Source organism: Conger conger, chromosome 9 (assembly GCF_963514075.1).
Source record: "Conger conger chromosome 9, fConCon1.1, whole genome shotgun sequence".
In the NCBI taxonomy this organism is placed as follows: Eukaryota; Metazoa; Chordata; class Actinopteri; order Anguilliformes; family Congridae; genus Conger; species Conger conger.
The window spans coordinates 28,333,701-28,352,256 of NC_083768.1; the positions used below are offsets into that span (position 1 = coordinate 28,333,701).

Below are 18,556 nucleotides of genomic sequence, written 5' to 3' on the forward strand. Positions count from 1 at the left end.
TTAGCATTCCCTCTATTAGATATTCTTTTTGAAATGTCACATGCCACCATTTTAAAGTTTCTTCACTGCTTTTAGCGCTCATGATTTTTCTTTATTTAATCACAAGATAGTATATTAACATGTCTTTTAATCATATTTGAATGAGTGCAGTGTTGAAGTACACACTGTCTTAGTCCTTTCAGTTTTGCTTTGGGTTTCTGTTTGTTATCAACTGGTAATGTTGGTTGAGACATCAGCATGTCCACTTGCCTGTCCAGCCATGAGTAGTGTTTCTATTTATGATGTTTGGAAACTGAAGTGCTAAGAACTACAGGTTTGTGTTGATGGACCTCTCCATTCTACCACTCTCAGAAATCAAGGCTGCATTTGCAAACACTGAGTCTATACAAAAGGTGGTAAAAGCCATTCTCTCTGAGAAAGCCACACTGAGCTGTGAGGTGTCCGATGCTCAGACTGAGGTGAAATGGTACAAGGAGGGCAAACTGCTGAGCTCAAGCAGGAAGATCCATGTGGAGTCAAAGGGCAAGAGCCGCCAGCTGGTGTTTGACAGTGTGGAGAAGAAGGATGCTGGGGAGTACACCTGTGAGGTTGGAGCAGAGAAGCTGGTCTTTAAGGTTCAGGTGGAAGGTAGGGAGGGTCTATCTGCTGTTTGCCCCTGGTTGCTCCGCTTTTGGCTTCAGTGTTTGGAGGCGCTGTCACTGTCTCTGCTTCAATATTCATGCAATTTCATGCTACAGTATTAATGCCTTTGAAGTATTCTTGGAAATTTGAAATAGCAAAAAAATGACATGTGGCCGATTCCAGGGGTCCTTGTAGCAAATTTGTTATCATTGAGGAGCGGGACCTCTGTACCAATTTTTTTGTAATTCTTTGTCCAATTGTATCATGTTTTTAATAACTTCTCTTGCAATGTAATATCTATAGCAAAGTAAAACCGCAGATAAGTTGCCACATTTCTTCATTGTACAATTTCAAAGTGAGTTTCAAGAAATGGCGGCACGGATGGTGCAGTGGGTAGTACTACCGCCTCACAGCAAGGAGGTCGTGGGTTTGAATCCCCATTGGCCGGGACCTCTCTGTGCGGAGTTTGCATGTTCTCCCCGTGTCTGCGTGGGTTTCCTCCGGGTACTCCGGTTTCCTCCCACAGTCCAAAGACATGCAGGTTAGGCTGATTGGAGAGTCTAAATTGCCCGTAGGTATGAGTGTGTGAGTGAATTTATGGTGTGTGTGCCCTGCGATGGACTGGCGACCTGTCCAAGGTGTGTTCCTGCCTTTCGCCCAATGTATGCTGGGATAGGCTCCAGCCCCCCTGCGACCCTGTTCAGGATAAGCGGGTTCAGATAATGGATGGATGGATGGATGGATGGAGTTTCAAGAAATCAGAATAGGTTCTGGCAAAGTAACTTTGACCTGTGGTTATAGAGCTAGTATTTATTGGCATATTAACATGGTACGTATTTTTGAGGTCAGAAGGTATGCAGTATTCATATGCACACTTATCAGCCAATTAGAATCAAGTACTCATCCAAGCTAATAGAGGCCAATGCACTCTATTGGAGATGGTTGCAGCATTCACTCCATTAGACATTATTCCTGGTGAAAGGCCCCATACCACCCTTTTAAATTATTTTTACTGCATCTAATACTTGCTTTTGTCTTTTATGCATCTGAATACAGTGATGGTAAAGTGCATTTTAGCCATGTGTGAATGAGAGCAGTGTTGGAGGTACAGCTTGTCTTAGCCATTTCAATTTTGGTTTTGGTTTTTGTTTGTTATGAACTGGTAATATTGGTGGAGACTTCAGTGTATCCGCTTGCCTGTCTGGCTGAGAGCAGTGTCTCCAGATGGGATGTTGGGAAACTGAGGTGGTAAGAACTGCAAGATTTTGTTGATGGACCTCCCCATTCCACTACTCTTCTCTCAGAAACCAAGCCTGTGTTTGCAAACACGGATTCTGTACAAAAGGTGGTAAAAGCAATTCTCTCTGAAAAAGCCACACTGAGTTGTGAGGTATCTGATGCTCAGACTGAGGTGAAATGGTACAAGGAGGGCAAACTTCTGAGCTCAAGCAGGAAGATCCATGTGGAGTCAAAGGGCAAGAGCCGCCAGCTGGTGTTTGACAGCGTGGAGAAGAAGGATGCTGGGGAGTACATCTGTGAGGCTGGAGCAGAGAAGCTGGTCTTTAAGGTTCAGGTGGAAGGTAGGGAGGGTCTATCTGCTGCTTGCCCCTGGTTGCTCCGCTTTTGGCTTCAGTGTTTTGAAGCACTGTCACTTTCTCTGCTTCAGTATTCATGCAATTTCATGCAACAGTATTAACGCCTTTTAAGTATTCTTGGAAAATCTGAAATAGCAAAAAATGGAATGTGGCCGATTCCAGGGGTCCTTGTAGAAAATGTGTTATCATTCAGGAGCGGGACCTCTGTACCATTTATTTTTTTCATCCTTCCCCCAATTGCATCATGTCTGTGATCACCTCTCTTGCAATTTAATATCTATAGCAAAGCAAATCCGCAGATGAGTTGGTATTTTCCTTTGTCATAAAATTTCAAATTGAGTTTTTAAAAAAATAATTGGTTCTGGCAAATAAAGGTTGACCCTTGTTTAAAGAGCTAGTATGTTTTGGCATATTAATATGGGAGTTATGTTTGAGGTGAATCAAGTACTCCCCCAAGCTAATCGAAGCCAATGCACTCTATTAGAGATGACTGCAACATTCACTCCATTATACATTGTTATTGGTGAAAGGCCCCAAACCACCCTTTTATATTATCCTCTCTGCTTTTAATGCCCTTTTTTCTTTGATTAATCTGAATATAGTGATGGTAAAGTGCATTTTAGCCATGTGTGAATGAGGGCAGTGTTGGAGGTACAGTTTGTATTAGCCATTTCAATTTTGGTTTTTGTTTGTTATGAACTGGTAATGTTGGTTGAGACTTCAACATCTCCGCTTGCCTGTCTGGCCAAGAGCAGTGTCTACAGATGTAATGTTGGGAAACTGAAGTGGTAAGAACTGCAAGATTTAATTGATGGACCTTCTCATTCCACCACTCTTCTCTCAGAAACCAAGCCTGTGTTTGCAAACACGGATTCTGTACAAAAGCTGGTAAAAGCCGTTCTCTCTGAGAAAGCCACTCTGAGTTGTGAGATGTCTGATGCTCAGACTGAGGTGAAATGGTACAAGGAGGGCAAACTGCTGAGCTCAAGCAGGAAGATCCATGTGGAGTCAAAGGGCAAGAGCCGCCAGCTGGTGTTTGACAGCGTGGAGAAGAAGGATGCTGGGGAGTACACCTGTGAAGTGGGAGCAGAGAAGCTGGTCTTTAAGGTTCAGGTGGAAGGTAGGGAGGGTCTATCTGCTGTTTGCCCCTGGTTGTTCCGCTTTTGGCTTCAGTGTTTCGAGGCACTGTCGCTTTCTCTGCTTCAATATTCATGCAATTTCATGCAATAGAATTAACGCCGTTGAAGTATTCTTGGAAATTTGAAATGGCAAAAAATGACATGTGGCTGATTCCAGGGGTCCTTATAGCAAATTTGTTATCATTCAGGAGCGGGACCTCTGTACTAAATTTGTACAATTTTCAGTCTAATTGTATCATCTACGTGATAACTTCTCTTGAAATGTAATATCTATAGCAATATAAATCCGCTGATGAGTTGCTATCTTTCTTCATTGTGCAATGTGAAATTGAGTTTTAACAAATCAGAATAGGTTCTGGCAAAGTAACGTTGACCCTTGTTTAAAGAGCTATTATGTTTTGGCATATTAAAATGGGACGTATTTTTGAGGTGAGAACGTATACACTATTTATATGCACACTTATCAGCCAATCAGAATCACATACCCATCCAAGCTAATAGAGGCCAATGCACTCTATTGGAGATGGTTGCAGCATTCACTCCCTTAGACATTATTCCTGGTGAAAGGCCCCATACCACCCTTTCAAATTATCTTCACTGCATCTAATACTTGCTTTTGTCTTTTATTCATTTGAATATAGTGATTGTAAAGTGCCTTTTAGTCATGTTTGAATGAAGGCAATGTTGGAGGTACAGCTTGTCTTAGCCATTTCAATTTTGGTTTTGGTTTTTGTTTGTTATGAACTGGTAATATTGGTGGAGACTTCAGCGTATCCACTTGCCTGTATGGCCGAGAACAGTGTCTCCAGATGTGATGTTGGGAAACTGAAGTGGTAAGAACTGCAAGATTTAATTGATGGACCTCCCCATTCCACCACTCTTCTCTCAGAAACCAAGCCTGTGTTTGCAAACACGGATTCTGTACAAAAGCTGGTAACAGCCATTCTCTCTGAGAAAGCCACTCTGAGCTGTGAGGTATCTGATGCTCAGACTGAGGTGAAATGGTACAAGGAGGGCAAACTTCTGAGCTCAAGCAGGAAGATCCATGTGGAGTCAAAGGGCAAGAGCCGCCAGCTGGTGTTTGACAGCGTGGAGAAAAAGGATGCTGGGGAGTACACCTGTGAAGTGGGAGCAGAGAAGCTGGTCTATAAGGTTCAGGTGGAAGGTAGGCAGGGTCTATCTGCTGTTTGCCCCTGGTTGCTCCGTTTTTGGCTTCAGTGTTTCGAGGTGCTGTCACTTTCTCTGTTTCAATATTCATGCAATTCCATGCAACAGTATTAATGCCTTTGAAGTATTCTTGGAAATTTGAAATGGCAAAAAATGAAATGTGGCCGATTCCAGGGGTCCTTGTAGAAAATGTGTTATCATTCAGGAGCGGGACCTCTGTACTAAATTTGTACAATTTTCAGTCTAATTGTATCATCTTTGTGATAACTTCTCTTGAAATGTAATATCTATAGCAATATAAATCCGCTGATGAGTTGCTATCTTTCTTCATTGTGCAATGTGAAATTGAGTTTTAACAAATCAGAATAGGTTCTGGCAAAGTAACGTTGACCCTTGTTTAAAGAGCTATTATGTTTTGGCATATTAAAATGGGACGTATTTTTGAGGTGAGAACGTATACACTATTTATATGCACACTTATCAGCCAATCAGAATCACATACCCATCCAAGCTAATAGAGGCCAATGCACTCTATTGGAGATGGTTGCAGCATTCACTCCCTTAGACATTATTCCTGGTGAAAGGCCCCATACCACCCTTTCAAATTATCTTCACTGCATCTAATACTTGCTTTTGTCTTTTATTCATTTGAATATAGTGATTGTAAAGTGCCTTTTAGTCATGTTTGAATGAAGGCAATGTTGGAGGTACAGCTTGTCTTAGCCATTTCAATTTTGGTTTTGGTTTTTGTTTGTTATGAACTGGTAATATTGGTGGAGACTTCAGCGTATCCACTTGCCTGTATGGCCGAGAACAGTGTCTCCAGATGTGATGTTGGGAAACTGAAGTGGTAAGAACTGCAAGATTTAATTGATGGACCTCCCCATTCCACCACTCTTCTCTCAGAAACCAAGCCTGTGTTTGCAAACACGGATTCTGTACAAAAGCTGGTAACAGCCATTCTCTCTGAGAAAGCCACTCTGAGCTGTGAGGTATCTGATGCTCAGACTGAGGTGAAATGGTACAAGGAGGGCAAACTTCTGAGCTCAAGCAGGAAGATCCATGTGGAGTCAAAGGGCAAGAGCCGCCAGCTGGTGTTTGACAGCGTGGAGAAAAAGGATGCTGGGGAGTACACCTGTGAAGTGGGAGCAGAGAAGCTGGTCTATAAGGTTCAGGTGGAAGGTAGGCAGGGTCTATCTGCTGTTTGCCCCTGGTTGCTCCGTTTTTGGCTTCAGTGTTTCGAGGTGCTGTCACTTTCTCTGTTTCAATATTCATGCAATTCCATGCAACAGTATTAATGCCTTTGAAGTATTCTTGGAAATTTGAAATGGCAAAAAATGAAATGTGGCCGATTCCAGGGGTCCTTGTAGAAAATGTGTTATCATTCAGGAGCGGGACCTCTGTACTAAATTTGTACAATTTTCAGTCTAATTGTATCATCTTTGTGATAACTTCTCTTGAAATGTAATATCTATAGCAATATAAATCCGCTGATGAGTTGCTATCTTTCTTCATTGTGCAATGTGAAATTGAGTTTTAACAAATCAGAATAGGTTCTGGCAAAGTAACGTTGACCCTTGTTTAAAGAGCTATTATGTTTTGGCATATTAAAATGGGACGTATTTTTGAGGTGAGAACGTATACACTATTTATATGCACACTTATCAGCCAATCAGAATCACATACCCATCCAAGCTAATAGAGGCCAATGCACTCTATTGGAGATGGTTGCAGCATTCACTCCCTTAGACATTATTCCTGGTGAAAGGCCCCATACCACCCTTTCAAATTATCTTCACTGCATCTAATACTTGCTTTTGTCTTTTATTCATTTGAATATAGTGATTGTAAAGTGCCTTTTAGTCATGTTTGAATGAAGGCAATGTTGGAGGTACAGCTTGTCTTAGCCATTTCAATTTTGGTTTTGGTTTTTGTTTGTTATGAACTGGTAATATTGGTGGAGACTTCAGCGTATCCACTTGCCTGTATGGCCGAGAACAGTGTCTCCAGATGTGATGTTGGGAAACTGAAGTGGTAAGAACTGCAAGATTTAATTGATGGACCTCCCCATTCCACCACTCTTCTCTCAGAAACCAAGCCTGTGTTTGCAAACACGGATTCTGTACAAAAGCTGGTAACAGCCATTCTCTCTGAGAAAGCCACTCTGAGCTGTGAGGTATCTGATGCTCAGACTGAGGTGAAATGGTACAAGGAGGGCAAACTTCTGAGCTCAAGCAGGAAGATCCATGTGGAGTCAAAGGGCAAGAGCCGCCAGCTGGTGTTTGACAGCGTGGAGAAAAAGGATGCTGGGGAGTACACCTGTGAAGTGGGAGCAGAGAAGCTGGTCTATAAGGTTCAGGTGGAAGGTAGGCAGGGTCTATCTGCTGTTTGCCCCTGGTTGCTCCGTTTTTGGCTTCAGTGTTTCGAGGTGCTGTCACTTTCTCTGTTTCAATATTCATGCAATTTCATGCAACAGTATTAATGCCTTTGAAGTATTCTTGGAAATTTGAAATGGCAAAAAATGAAATGTGGCCGATTCCAGGGGTCCTTGTAGAAAATGTGTTATCATTCAGGAGCGGGACCTCTGTACTAAATTTGTACAATTTTCAGTCTAATTGTATCATCTTTGTGATAACTTCTCTTGAAATGTAATATCTATAGCAATATAAATCCGCTGATGAGTTGCTATCTTTCTTCATTGTGCAATGTGAAATTGAGTTTTAACAAATCAGAATAGGTTCTGGCAAAGTAACGTTGACCCTTGTTTAAAGAGCTATTATGTTTTGGCATATTAAAATGGGACGTATTTTTGAGGTGAGAACGTATACACTATTTATATGCACACTTATCAGCCAATCAGAATCACATACCCATCCAAGCTAATAGAGGCCAATGCACTCTATTGGAGATGGTTGCAGCATTCACTCCCTTAGACATTATTCCTGGTGAAAGGCCCCATACCACCCTTTCAAATTATCTTCACTGCATCTAATACTTGCTTTTGTCTTTTATTCATTTGAATATAGTGATTGTAAAGTGCCTTTTAGTCATGTTTGAATGAAGGCAATGTTGGAGGTACAGCTTGTCTTAGCCATTTCAATTTTGGTTTTGGTTTTTGTTTGTTATGAACTGGTAATATTGGTGGAGACTTCAGCGTATCCACTTGCCTGTATGGCCGAGAACAGTGTCTCCAGATGTGATGTTGGGAAACTGAAGTGGTAAGAACTGCAAGATTTAATTGATGGACCTCCCCATTCCACCACTCTTCTCTCAGAAACCAAGCCTGTGTTTGCAAACACGGATTCTGTACAAAAGCTGGTAACAGCCATTCTCTCTGAGAAAGCCACTCTGAGCTGTGAGGTATCTGATGCTCAGACTGAGGTGAAATGGTACAAGGAGGGCAAACTTCTGAGCTCAAGCAGGAAGATCCATGTGGAGTCAAAGGGCAAGAGCCGCCAGCTGGTGTTTGACAGCGTGGAGAAGAAGGATGCTGGGGAGTACACCTGTGAAGTGGGAGCAGAGAAGCTGGTCTTTAAGGTTCAGGTAGCAGGTAGGGAGGGTCTATCTGCTGTTTGCTCCTGGTTGCTCCGCTTTTGGCTTAAGTATTTGGTATATATGTGTTGTGTCTGTCTGCTTCAATATATATACATCTTGTCTGTGTTCCTGGTAGAGAAATTGGGATTATCACACTGAGGCCCCATGTCTATGGACATTGTCAGTTAGGAAGGATTTATGTTTTTGTGTTTCTTTTCTTGACCTCCCTTTGACTTCATTTTGTTTCCATCTGTCCACTGCAGTGTTTATGTGGTTTACTGTTTGCAAAAGTAAACTACAATTTTATTCTTCCTTTTTACTGTCAATCTATTCAAACAATAATATCACACTACTTTTGTTATAGGTTCAAAAACAGGTTATAGGTTTGAAAACAGCTCCACAATTCTCCTCCAGATTGTGACAATATTCAATTATATTTATTCCATGGTAGTTGGCTAATTCGCTAGCTCGTTAGCTACCTTTTGGGCTTTGATCTGGGGAGAGGACGCTGGCGTTGACTGTTCGCCGCTTCTCCACCTGAGCTAGATCTAACTTTCTATAGTTGATTTTACGGACCTTTTTTTTATTTTATTTTTTTTACAGATTATTAGTAGTTTTTAAACGTGGTTTATTGAGCATTTTGTGCACTGAGCTTTTTGTGCGGATTTTCCTACCTGCTGCCGCCCGTCTAAACCCGCCGTTTCAGTCATCCATATTCGGATCACCTGGTTTACTTCAACGTCCACCACGCTCCAGCTCATGTCTCGACCAGCGCTGTTGTGAGATATTTCCCTGGGCAGTTTTTCAGCTGTCCCCGGTGCGGGTTGGCCTCGTTGCCTGGGACCGCTACCTCCACAGTAGCCAGCCCTCCGCCAGCCGCCCTCCGCTAGCCGCCCGCTAGCCGCCCTTCAGCCAACTAGCGGCACTGGATTGCCTGGCTGGCTAACGGGTAACCCAACCATGCTGAAATATTTCCCCTCTCAGCTGCTGGAATTTAACAACTGCACGACCCCCTCGTGCATTTCAGTTATCAAACAACTTGGACTTCTACGCCGACTTCGTTACATGCATAGAAGCTCCCGGCAAAAGTTTGTCTACTTCCAGCCTGGTCACTCAATTCCTTCCATCTGCTCTGCTGCACGCTCTGTCGCACCTCGTACACGTCATCAGAACTTCGTCGCACCTGGATTTAGTAGCAGCACTGGAAACATAGTGAGGCTGCCTCACTCCAGGCTGCATAGAAAACGTGGAGAGGATTTCACACCGCACAGGCTGCACAGAAAAAGAGGAGTGGATTTCACAGTTCTTCGCCCCATACAGAGATTCATTACTCCTCCTACCATTAAAATGGAATTATTGAACATTCAATCCCTCAACCTCAAATCCACTTTCATTCATGACCACATACTGGACAAAGGGTTGGACCTCATGTGCCTCACGGAGACGTGGCAACAGCCAGGGGTCTATACCACTTTAAACAAAGCTTGTCCCCCCGGTTACAAGTACATAGAAAAATCCCGTAGCACTGGCCGCGGTGGTGGCCTGGCCGTATTCCACCGTTTCAATCTGGATTTGTCCCCCCTCTCTCTGCCTAACCACTCGTCATTCGAATGCCTTGCATTTAAATGTAAACCCCCCTCCCCCACGACAATTCTGCTCATCTACCGCCCACCCAAACGAAACTCTGCCTTTATCCCAGAAATGCATGACCTTCTCACAACCCTCTGTACAACATCTGCCAATATCATCATTCTCGGAGACATAAACATTCATGTCGACACCCCCTCCTGCCACTCTGCATCTGCCTTTCTACAATTACTGGACTGCCTAAACCTCATTCAACATGTCACCGTCCCAACACACAACAGGGGGCACACATTGGATCTGGTCATCACTGACTCTGCCCCCATCAGCAATCTCCTTGTGTACGACCTGGGTGTGTCTGATCACAGGGTCATTGCACTGGAGCTGCCATTTCCACCCCCTCACACCAAGCCCAAGCGCCAAATCTCTTTCAGGAACATCAAAAACATCAACACAGACGCCTTAATTTTGGACCTCCAGCACCTCTCCTCTACAAATTTTTCATCAGCCAGCGATTCAGTGGCTTTTTACAATAATACCCTGACCAGTCTCTTGGACCTCCACGCCCCAGTTAAAACAAGAACGGTTTCTTTCTCACGCTCAGCTCCTTGGTTCACCCGCGAGCTGCGAAAAATGAAGGCAACTGGGCGTGTCCTTGAGCGACGCCTCAAGGCCACAGGCCTCACCGTCCACAAAATGGCCTACAAAGACCATCAAAAGGCCTATTCGAAATCCCTCAGAGACGCACAGTCACAGTTTTATTCCAACTTAATTAACAATAGCCCTGGCAACTCCAAGCAGCTTTTTTCCACAATAAACCAACTACTCAAACCGCAACTTTCCACACACACAGACATCACAGAGGAACAGTGCAATAACTTCATTACCTTTTTCAGAAACAAAGTCGACACCATCAGGTCCCATCTCATCAGCCCCTCCACTCCACCTGCCCCCGCTGCCATCCCACAGCCAGGGATCTCCCAGCCTCTCTGCTGTTTCTCCAACATCACACAGCGAGAGGTTGAGGACATCATCAATACGATGAAATCCTCCACCTGCGCCCTGGACCCCGTTCCCACCGCTCTGGTTAAATCAAGCATTTGTGCCATAAGTCCCCTGATCACCAAAACCATAAACCTTTCCCTCCAGTCTGGCCACGTTCCCTCTGTTCTAAAAACTGCCATCATTACACCCCTCCTCAAAAAACCCACCTTGGACTCAGCAGTCCTTGCCAATTACAGACCAATTTCCAACCTCCCTTTCCTTTCCAAGGTCCTGGAAAAAGTGGTAGCTGCACAGCTCCAGGACCATCTCCAACTCCATAACATTGCAGAGAAGTTCCAGTCTGGCTTCCGCACCGCCCATAGCACTGAAACAGCACTAGTCAGGGTCACTAATGACCTGTTGATGGCGGCTGATGCTGGCTCCCCTTCACTCCTCATCCTGCTTGACCTAACCGCAGCATTTGACACCATTGACCATCACATCCTCCTTAACCGGCTACACTCCATCGGCCTCTCTGACTTTGCTCTGAATTGGTTCAAATCATACCTCTCCGACAGAACCGAGTACGTCTCTTTGGGAGGGAAAAAATCCCGGTCCCATCCTGTCACCTGTGGTGTCCCCCAAGGATCCGTCCTCGGCCCCGTCCTCTTCACCCTCTACCTGCTCCCCCTCGGCCGTGTCATCAGCCAGTATGGAATTTCCTTCCATTGCTATGCTGATGACACACAACTGTACCTTAAGACTGACTCACCCCCCTCTGCAGCTCCGCCGTCACCATCTCCATCATCCACACTCACTACCTGCCTGGAGGAGATAAAGGCGTGGATGAAATCTAACTTCCTACAACTCAACAGCTCCAAAACCGAGGCCATCCTAATTGGCACCCCCCATCAGATTCATTCATCCTCCATTACCAGCATCTCTTTCTCCGGTCAAGTCCTTCCCCTCTCATCCATAGTCACCAACCTGGGTGTGAAAATTGACCCCCACCTAAACTTTGAGGCCCACATTAAACACCAGTGCAAAACCTCCTTTTTCCACCTCAGGAACATTGCTAAACTCCGTCCCACACTCACCCTCCCAGATGCAGAAAAACTTGTCCACGCCTTTGTCTCCTCCAGGCTGGATTACTGTAACGCACTTCTCATCGGGATCCCTAGCAAGAGCCTCCTGAGGCTCCAATATATCCAGAACAGCGCTGCTAGGATCCTGATGAGAGTGCGTAAGTACGACCACATCACACCGATCCTCCACTCACTTCACTGGCTCCCCATCACCTCCCGGACTGAATACAAAATATCCCTTCTGACCCATCAGTGCATCTATGGAAATGCCCCCCCCTATCTCAAAGAACTACTTACCCCAGAACCCTCCACTCGAAACCTTCGCTCTGCCAACACCAACCGCCTCCGTCCTCACAAGACCAAGCTCTGCACCATGGGCGACCGAGCCTTCTGTTCGGCTGCTCCCCGCCTGTGGAATGCCCTCCCTGATTACCTGAGAGCACCGCAGACCACTGATGCTTTTAAAAGAGGGCTAAAAACCTACCTCTTTACTAAAGCCTTTTCTTAGTTTTTATTTTTTTATACATGCCATTGGGTGTTTTATTCCCTGTTTTTACCCTGTAGCACTTTGAGATTTGGTCTCCAAATGTAAAGTGCACTATAAATAAAATGCATTATTATTATTATTATTATAGGTTATAATGACTTTTTAGAGTATACATCATTCAACAGTAAATTAGAAGAATAAAGTGTGCATTTTAGAAGTTTATTTTACAATCTTGCAACATTTTGTACTTCCCAGTGTCATGCACTGCTCATGGCTTACTCATTTATATCAGATGTATTGTGATTACGTTATCACCTTCTGTCTCAAGAAGTTTAAAGGGGAAGCCTTTTAAGAATTTTTGAGAAATTGAAAATGGCAAAAAATAAATCTGATTTGGTTGACTTTATGCGTCCTTCTGGCAAATTTAAACCAAGAGACATGTACCAAATTTTATAACTTATGGTCGGATCTTATCTTCTTCACGATGACTTGTCTTAAGATGCCATTTCTATAGCATAGCAGATCAGCAGATGAGATCCTGGGTTCATTTGTTGTTGAATTTGGAATAGCCTTTTACCAAATCAGAAGTTGTTCTGGCAAATAAAAGGTGATCCTTGTTCTAACGGCCTGTATGTTTTGCAATAGTTTGGGACTCCTTTTTTAAGTAAGTAAGATTTTTCCTTGCAATATACATGACATAGACACACAGTCAGGATCAAGTGTTCATCCAAACTGTGCTGGAATCATGGTCAATGCACTCTGTTAGAGATGATTGTCGCATTCCCTCCATGTTTCCTGTTGAAAGATTTTCACACTACCCTTTTAAAGTATCTTAATTGCTTTTTGCTGTAATGAAAAGAAAAAAAAATCTCAATATAGTATGTTCAAACATGTTTCAGCATACTGTTTGAAGTACAATCTGTTTTAGTGCTGTTCCGGTTTCTGTTTGGTATGAATGGGTAATAATATTGGTTGAGACTTCAGCACATCTACTTGACTCTCCAGTCAAGAGAAGTATCTTCTGTTGTGATATTGGGGAACTGAAATGCACAGAACTGCAGGTTTGTGTTGATGTACTTGCTCATCCCACCACTCTCCTCTTAGAAATCAAGCCTGCATTTGCAAACAAGGAGTCTGTACAGAAGGAGGTAAAAGCCATTCTCTCTGAGAAAGCCACTCTGAGCTGTGAGGTGTCTGACACTCAGACTGAGGTGAAATGGTACAAGGAGGGCAAACTGCTGAGCTCAAGCAGGAAGATCCATGTGGAGTCAAAGGGCAAGAGCCGCCAGCTGGTGTTTGACAGCGTGGAGAAGAAGGATGCTGGGGAGTACACCTGTGAGGCTGGAGCAGAGAAGCTGGTCTTTAAGATTCAAGTGGAAGGTAGGAAGGCTCCATCCGCTGTTTTCCCCTGGTTGGTTTGCCTGTTGCTTTAGTCTTTTTGGTGGGTCTATTACAATGTTAATATGGCATGCTGTGCTCCTGGAAGAGAAATAAATTGGGATTGTCATTCTGAGCTCCCACATTTACAGTGGCTTTCAGTCTGTCCCTGCTTTGTCTGTTTGACTTCAGGCCCTTACTGTATAGTTTGCATTGATTTGGTTTTCTTGATCTGTAAGTTGCATTGTTTTGGGTATGCAACATTTCTTTTAAGATAAACTGTCATTTTCCACTTTATTTTCCTGTCACTCCACTGCAACAACAACAATGTGTAGGACTTGGAAGCTGGTCCCTGGTCTGGGAAAGCCGGGTTGTTAAGGAAGTGGTTTTGGTCAGATATTTAATGTCAATCTTCCTTCCGAAAAGTGCTGAAGTCCGTTCAGATTTTTGTTTTTGCCCAGCGATATGACACAGTAATCAAGACCTTGATAAATATCCTCAGGTGTCTTGGTGCTGGGTAGAAACAAAAATCTGCAACCAACATTTACCCTTTTAGGATAGGATTGGACACTCACTTGTCTGTCCAGTCCAGAGCAATGTCTTTTGTTGTCTTTTGTGATGCTGGGAAACTGGACTGCATCAGTGTGAAGGCTTGCAGTGATGTACCTGCCCATTCCACCGCTCTCCCCTTAGAACGCCCGGCTGCATTTGCAAACAAGGATTCTGTACAGAAGGAGGTAAAAGCCGTTCTCTCTGAGAAAGCCTCACTGAGCTGTGAGGTATCTGATGCTCAGACTGAGGTAAAATGGTACAAGGAGGGCAAACTGCTGAGCTCAAGCAGGAAGATCCATGTGGAGTCAAAGGGCAAGAGCCGCCAGCTGGTGTTTGACAGTGTTGAGAAGATGGACGCTGGGGAGTACACCTGTGAGGTTGGAGCAGAGAAGCTGGTCTTTAAGATTCAGGTGGAAGGTAGGGAGGGTCTATCTGCTGTCTACCTCTGTTTGCTCCGCTTTTGGCTTAAGTGCTTATGCTTTGGCCTTCAAATGCCTTCTGCAAATTCATAATGACACACTGTTTTCCTTGAAGGACATTTTCCACATTCCTGTCTGTGTGCTGTTAGATTAGAAAAACATCAAATCACTTTTGATCCAAAGTGCATAAAGTGCCTTTGTCACATTCTTTCCACTTTTCATAATTAATATTTAATTAGTTTTATTATTATTATTTAGCCTAAGTTTATCATGGAACCAATGTAATACAGTTGTTTAAAATCCAGAGAAAATGTGGATGTTACCCCTTCTTAGAGGGTGACATTTGATTCATGTGAGCTTCATTTAATGTTAACCATACCTCACCAGCTAGCCAAAACAAAGCAAAATCATTGTAGCGTGTTGTGGAATTATTTCATGCAAATTAACAGTGAGAATGTAAAGGGCAATTGTGCAGTACTGCAAACTGTGCAAAAACAAAAAGGAATAGAATGCCAAAGCATCATACTACTGCCAGCATGGACACAACAGTCATCTTGACCATCTCTGACCTCCTATGCTCAGAGGAGGAGATATGATCCTCAAAGCCCTCCTTACAACAAACAATAGGGAATACTTGTTTTGGAATAAGCACTATTGGAATGAGTAAAGAAGGATAAGGAAATTTTTTATGAATTTTGTATTTATTGATACAGAGCCATAACATTTATACAGAGCCAGTTTTCTCAATACAGGTTACAGATAAGCCGCCTGGATAGTATTTCCATTTATGAACTTTACTCTCATATGCTATTGTTTTGATTTGCCTTGATTTACTTCCACAATCTTATCCACATCGGATTGTCACCACTAATGGCAATTGCATCCAATTGTTTCTGTCCTTCCGTTCAGAATCCAGTAAATTCCAGAAGAAGTCTGCCATGCAGGACACAGTGATGGTTCAGGAGAGTGAGAATATTATCCTGGCCACAGAGCTGGTGTCAGAGAGCATTGCAGTAAGATGGTTCAGGGATGGTGTGGAGCTGAAGGAAAGCAATCAGTATGAAACAAAGAAGGAGGGTCTGTCTTGCACCCTAGTGGTGAAGTCTGCTGAAGTTAAAGACAGTGGTACCTACTCCTGCCAGACGGTTGACGACAAGCTTGAATTCAATGTTCAGGTCAAAGGTTAGATTACACATTGAATATCTATTTGGATTTTCATCATTTGACTTTAATAACAGTGGATCACAGTGGACATCTGACCAATCTTAGTGTACGGCAGGGTGGTGGGCTGTTAAATTGACCATGTCAACTAAAGTTCCATACACGTTTCAAATTATAAGTCACAGGTAAAACATTTTTGTTTCTCATTTAGAGCAAACCATTTATTTGTATTGGTCAAATTACATTTCCATAATATCAATGAAAACAGGTTTGCTTTGCTATTGAGCCAGATTAATTGCTTTGCAGTTTGGCTAATGCATAGATTCTGCCAGGCCAGGTGTGTTGAATTGCTACAAGTAGTGCTAGCATTGCTTTTTTATGACTTGGCACAGCTCTGGTTTTGCCATATGGCTACATTACAAAGTTACAAAGTTAGTTCTATTTATTGTTGTGCATGTGTCATTTTTGGTTAAACTGTAAAGCATACACACACATAGTGAGCGCCATAATGTTTGGGCCAAAGGCATATTTTTTATTTATATCAACAAAAAAAAAAATGTCTTGACCTGTCTCTGTAATCTTTTCTACTTTTCTGATCAAATTTGCATATGATCGAAGTGTACATTCTCAGCTATCTTTAGAAAAAAATGTTTCACCATGTAGAAATCACTTCACAGGTGTTTCCTGTTGGTTTGTTGAAATCGCTTTCTTGATAGTGCAGTTATAAGAGAGCTTTCAGTATCCTGTCTTGATTCTAGGCTTTTGATAGCCTTTGGAGTTGGAGCCAACCAAAGTCAAGGAAGCCATTATGACTTTGGGAAATAAGACAAAAACAGTCAGTGACATCAGCTAACCATTAAGATCAACAACAAGAACAACAAGGGCACTGGTGAGCTCAATAATCTCTAAGGGTGGGGTAAGCCAAAGAAGGCCTCTACAGTTGATGACCATATAATTCTTACTATTCAGGAGGTAAGCATGGGTGTGTTAGTGACTACTGTCCACAGACAACTTCATGAATGGAACTACAGAGGCTACACTGCAAAATTCGAGAGGTCAAAAAGAACCAAGATCCAAAGCGGTCAAGAAGAGTCAAGAAGACCCCCCCCCCCCCCCCCCCCACATCTGTGTAAATGGTGGTAGGAGTGTTATGGTCGGGGCATGTATGGCTGCCACAGGCATTGGATCACTTTTCATCACTGATGTAATTGATGACAGTAGCAACAGAATGAATTCTGAAGCATACATCTTATATCTGCTCAAATTCAAGCAAATGCCTCCAAACTCAATGGTCGGCACTGCATCCGACAGCAAGAAAATGATCCCTAATGAATTGCTAAAGCAACAAAGGACATTTTCAAAAACCACTTGACTGGTCAAGTCTTTCACCCAATTTGAATCCAATTGAATATGCATTTCATATGGTGAAGAGAAGACTTACTGTGACTAGCCATTCAAAACAGGCAGAAGTTGAACTGGCAGAGAAGATTCAAGCATTCATTGTGTCCAAAGGAAATGTGACAAAGCACTAAACATGACTACTGTCATTTATATAACATTATTATGTCCCAAACATTTTGGTGCCCCAAAATGGGGGCTATGTATATAGTATATTTATACTGTAATTTCTACATGGTGAAGCCAAATTGTCTAAAAATCTAAAATTGTTGATTAGGGAGCCAAATGAAGAAAATATATGTGTTTGGGCCAAACAGTATGGATCTCACTGTATATTATTTATTTATTGTAATTTATTGCACTCTGATCATTTGGTTGTGCCTCTCTTGAAGAGCGTCCCTTGAAGTTCTTGGTGAAGCTGGAGCCGGTAACTGTAGAGCTGGGTGGCACCCTGACTCTCACCTGTGAGCTGAACCGGGCCAAAGGGGATGTGTTGTGGCGCCACAGCGGCACTGAGGTCAAGCCCAGCCTCAAGTTCCGCATCAGCACAGATGGTGCCAAGCGGGTCCTGACCGTGACAGGGGTGGCCAAGGAAGACGAGGGCGACTACATCTGCGAGTGCAGGGATGACAAGACCTCTGCCAAGGTCTCCACTAAAGGTGTGCAAAACTGTGTTGCTGATGTTATTACATAGGATATGTAATATACTTACTGGAAGAGTGAGATACAATACAAGCCATTTCAAGCCTTGCAAAATAGTTCATACATTCCTTTGATAATATAAAAATACGATCAAAAGTAGACATGAGACATGCTGTGGAGTTATTACAAATGAATGCAATGTGGGAAAGTGAACCATGTTTACTATAGGAAAGAGAGAAATGCCAAGCATTGTCTGCATAGAATATATACTGTATCTTACTTATATTGCTATTCGCAATTCCTTCTCCCAACCCTCCACCCCTGCTGACCCTCCTACCCTCCCCAACTCCCTAACCTCCTTTTCTCCCCTCTCTGACGCCGACACGCTGAAACTCCTTACTTCCCACCGCCCAACCACCTGTCCTCTTGACCCCATCCCCTCTCCCTTCCTACAATCTATATCTGAGGACATTCTCCCTTTTCTCTCCTCTCTAATCAACACCTCCCTCTCTTCCGGCACCATGCCCTCTTCCCTGAAGAGGGCCAGAGTCACTCCCCTCCTCAAAAAACCTACTCTCGATCCCTCTGCCCTGAACAACTACCGGCCTGTCTCTCTTCTTCCCTTTCTCGCTAAAACCCTGGAACGGGCGGTCTGCTCCCAACTGTCCACTTATCTTCTCCACAACAATCTCCATGACCCCAACCAGTCTGGCTTCAAGAGTGGCCACTCCACTGAAACCGCCCTGCTCGCGGTCACTGAGGCACTCCACTCTGCTAAAGCAAAATCCCTCTCCTCTGTCCTCATCTTCCT

The 18,556-nt window shown here is 43.4% G+C and overlaps 1 protein-coding gene across 46 annotated transcripts in view; it reads left to right on the plus strand.

Annotated features, from left to right (window-relative positions):
- The window catches only part of obscnb (obscurin, cytoskeletal calmodulin and titin-interacting RhoGEF b), a 124,300-nt gene that overhangs the window by 22,391 nt on the left and 83,353 nt on the right, over window positions 1-18,556 (plus strand). For 45 of the 46 annotated variants that reach the window (XM_061253694.1, XM_061253717.1, XM_061253720.1 and 42 more), the window contains 11 exons: window positions 352-627; window positions 1,926-2,201; window positions 3,061-3,336; window positions 4,245-4,520; window positions 5,429-5,704; window positions 6,613-6,888; window positions 7,797-8,072; window positions 13,301-13,576; window positions 14,267-14,542; window positions 15,454-15,726; window positions 17,496-17,762. In XM_061253694.1, the coding sequence (XP_061109678.1) occupies window positions 352-627; window positions 1,926-2,201; window positions 3,061-3,336; window positions 4,245-4,520; window positions 5,429-5,704; window positions 6,613-6,888; window positions 7,797-8,072; window positions 13,301-13,576; window positions 14,267-14,542; window positions 15,454-15,726; window positions 17,496-17,762 (3,024 nt within the window). The remainder of the gene's footprint in view (window positions 1-351; window positions 628-1,925; window positions 2,202-3,060; window positions 3,337-4,244; window positions 4,521-5,428; window positions 5,705-6,612; window positions 6,889-7,796; window positions 8,073-13,300; window positions 13,577-14,266; window positions 14,543-15,453; window positions 15,727-17,495; window positions 17,763-18,556) is intronic. The other variant, XM_061253719.1, reaches the window with a different exon arrangement.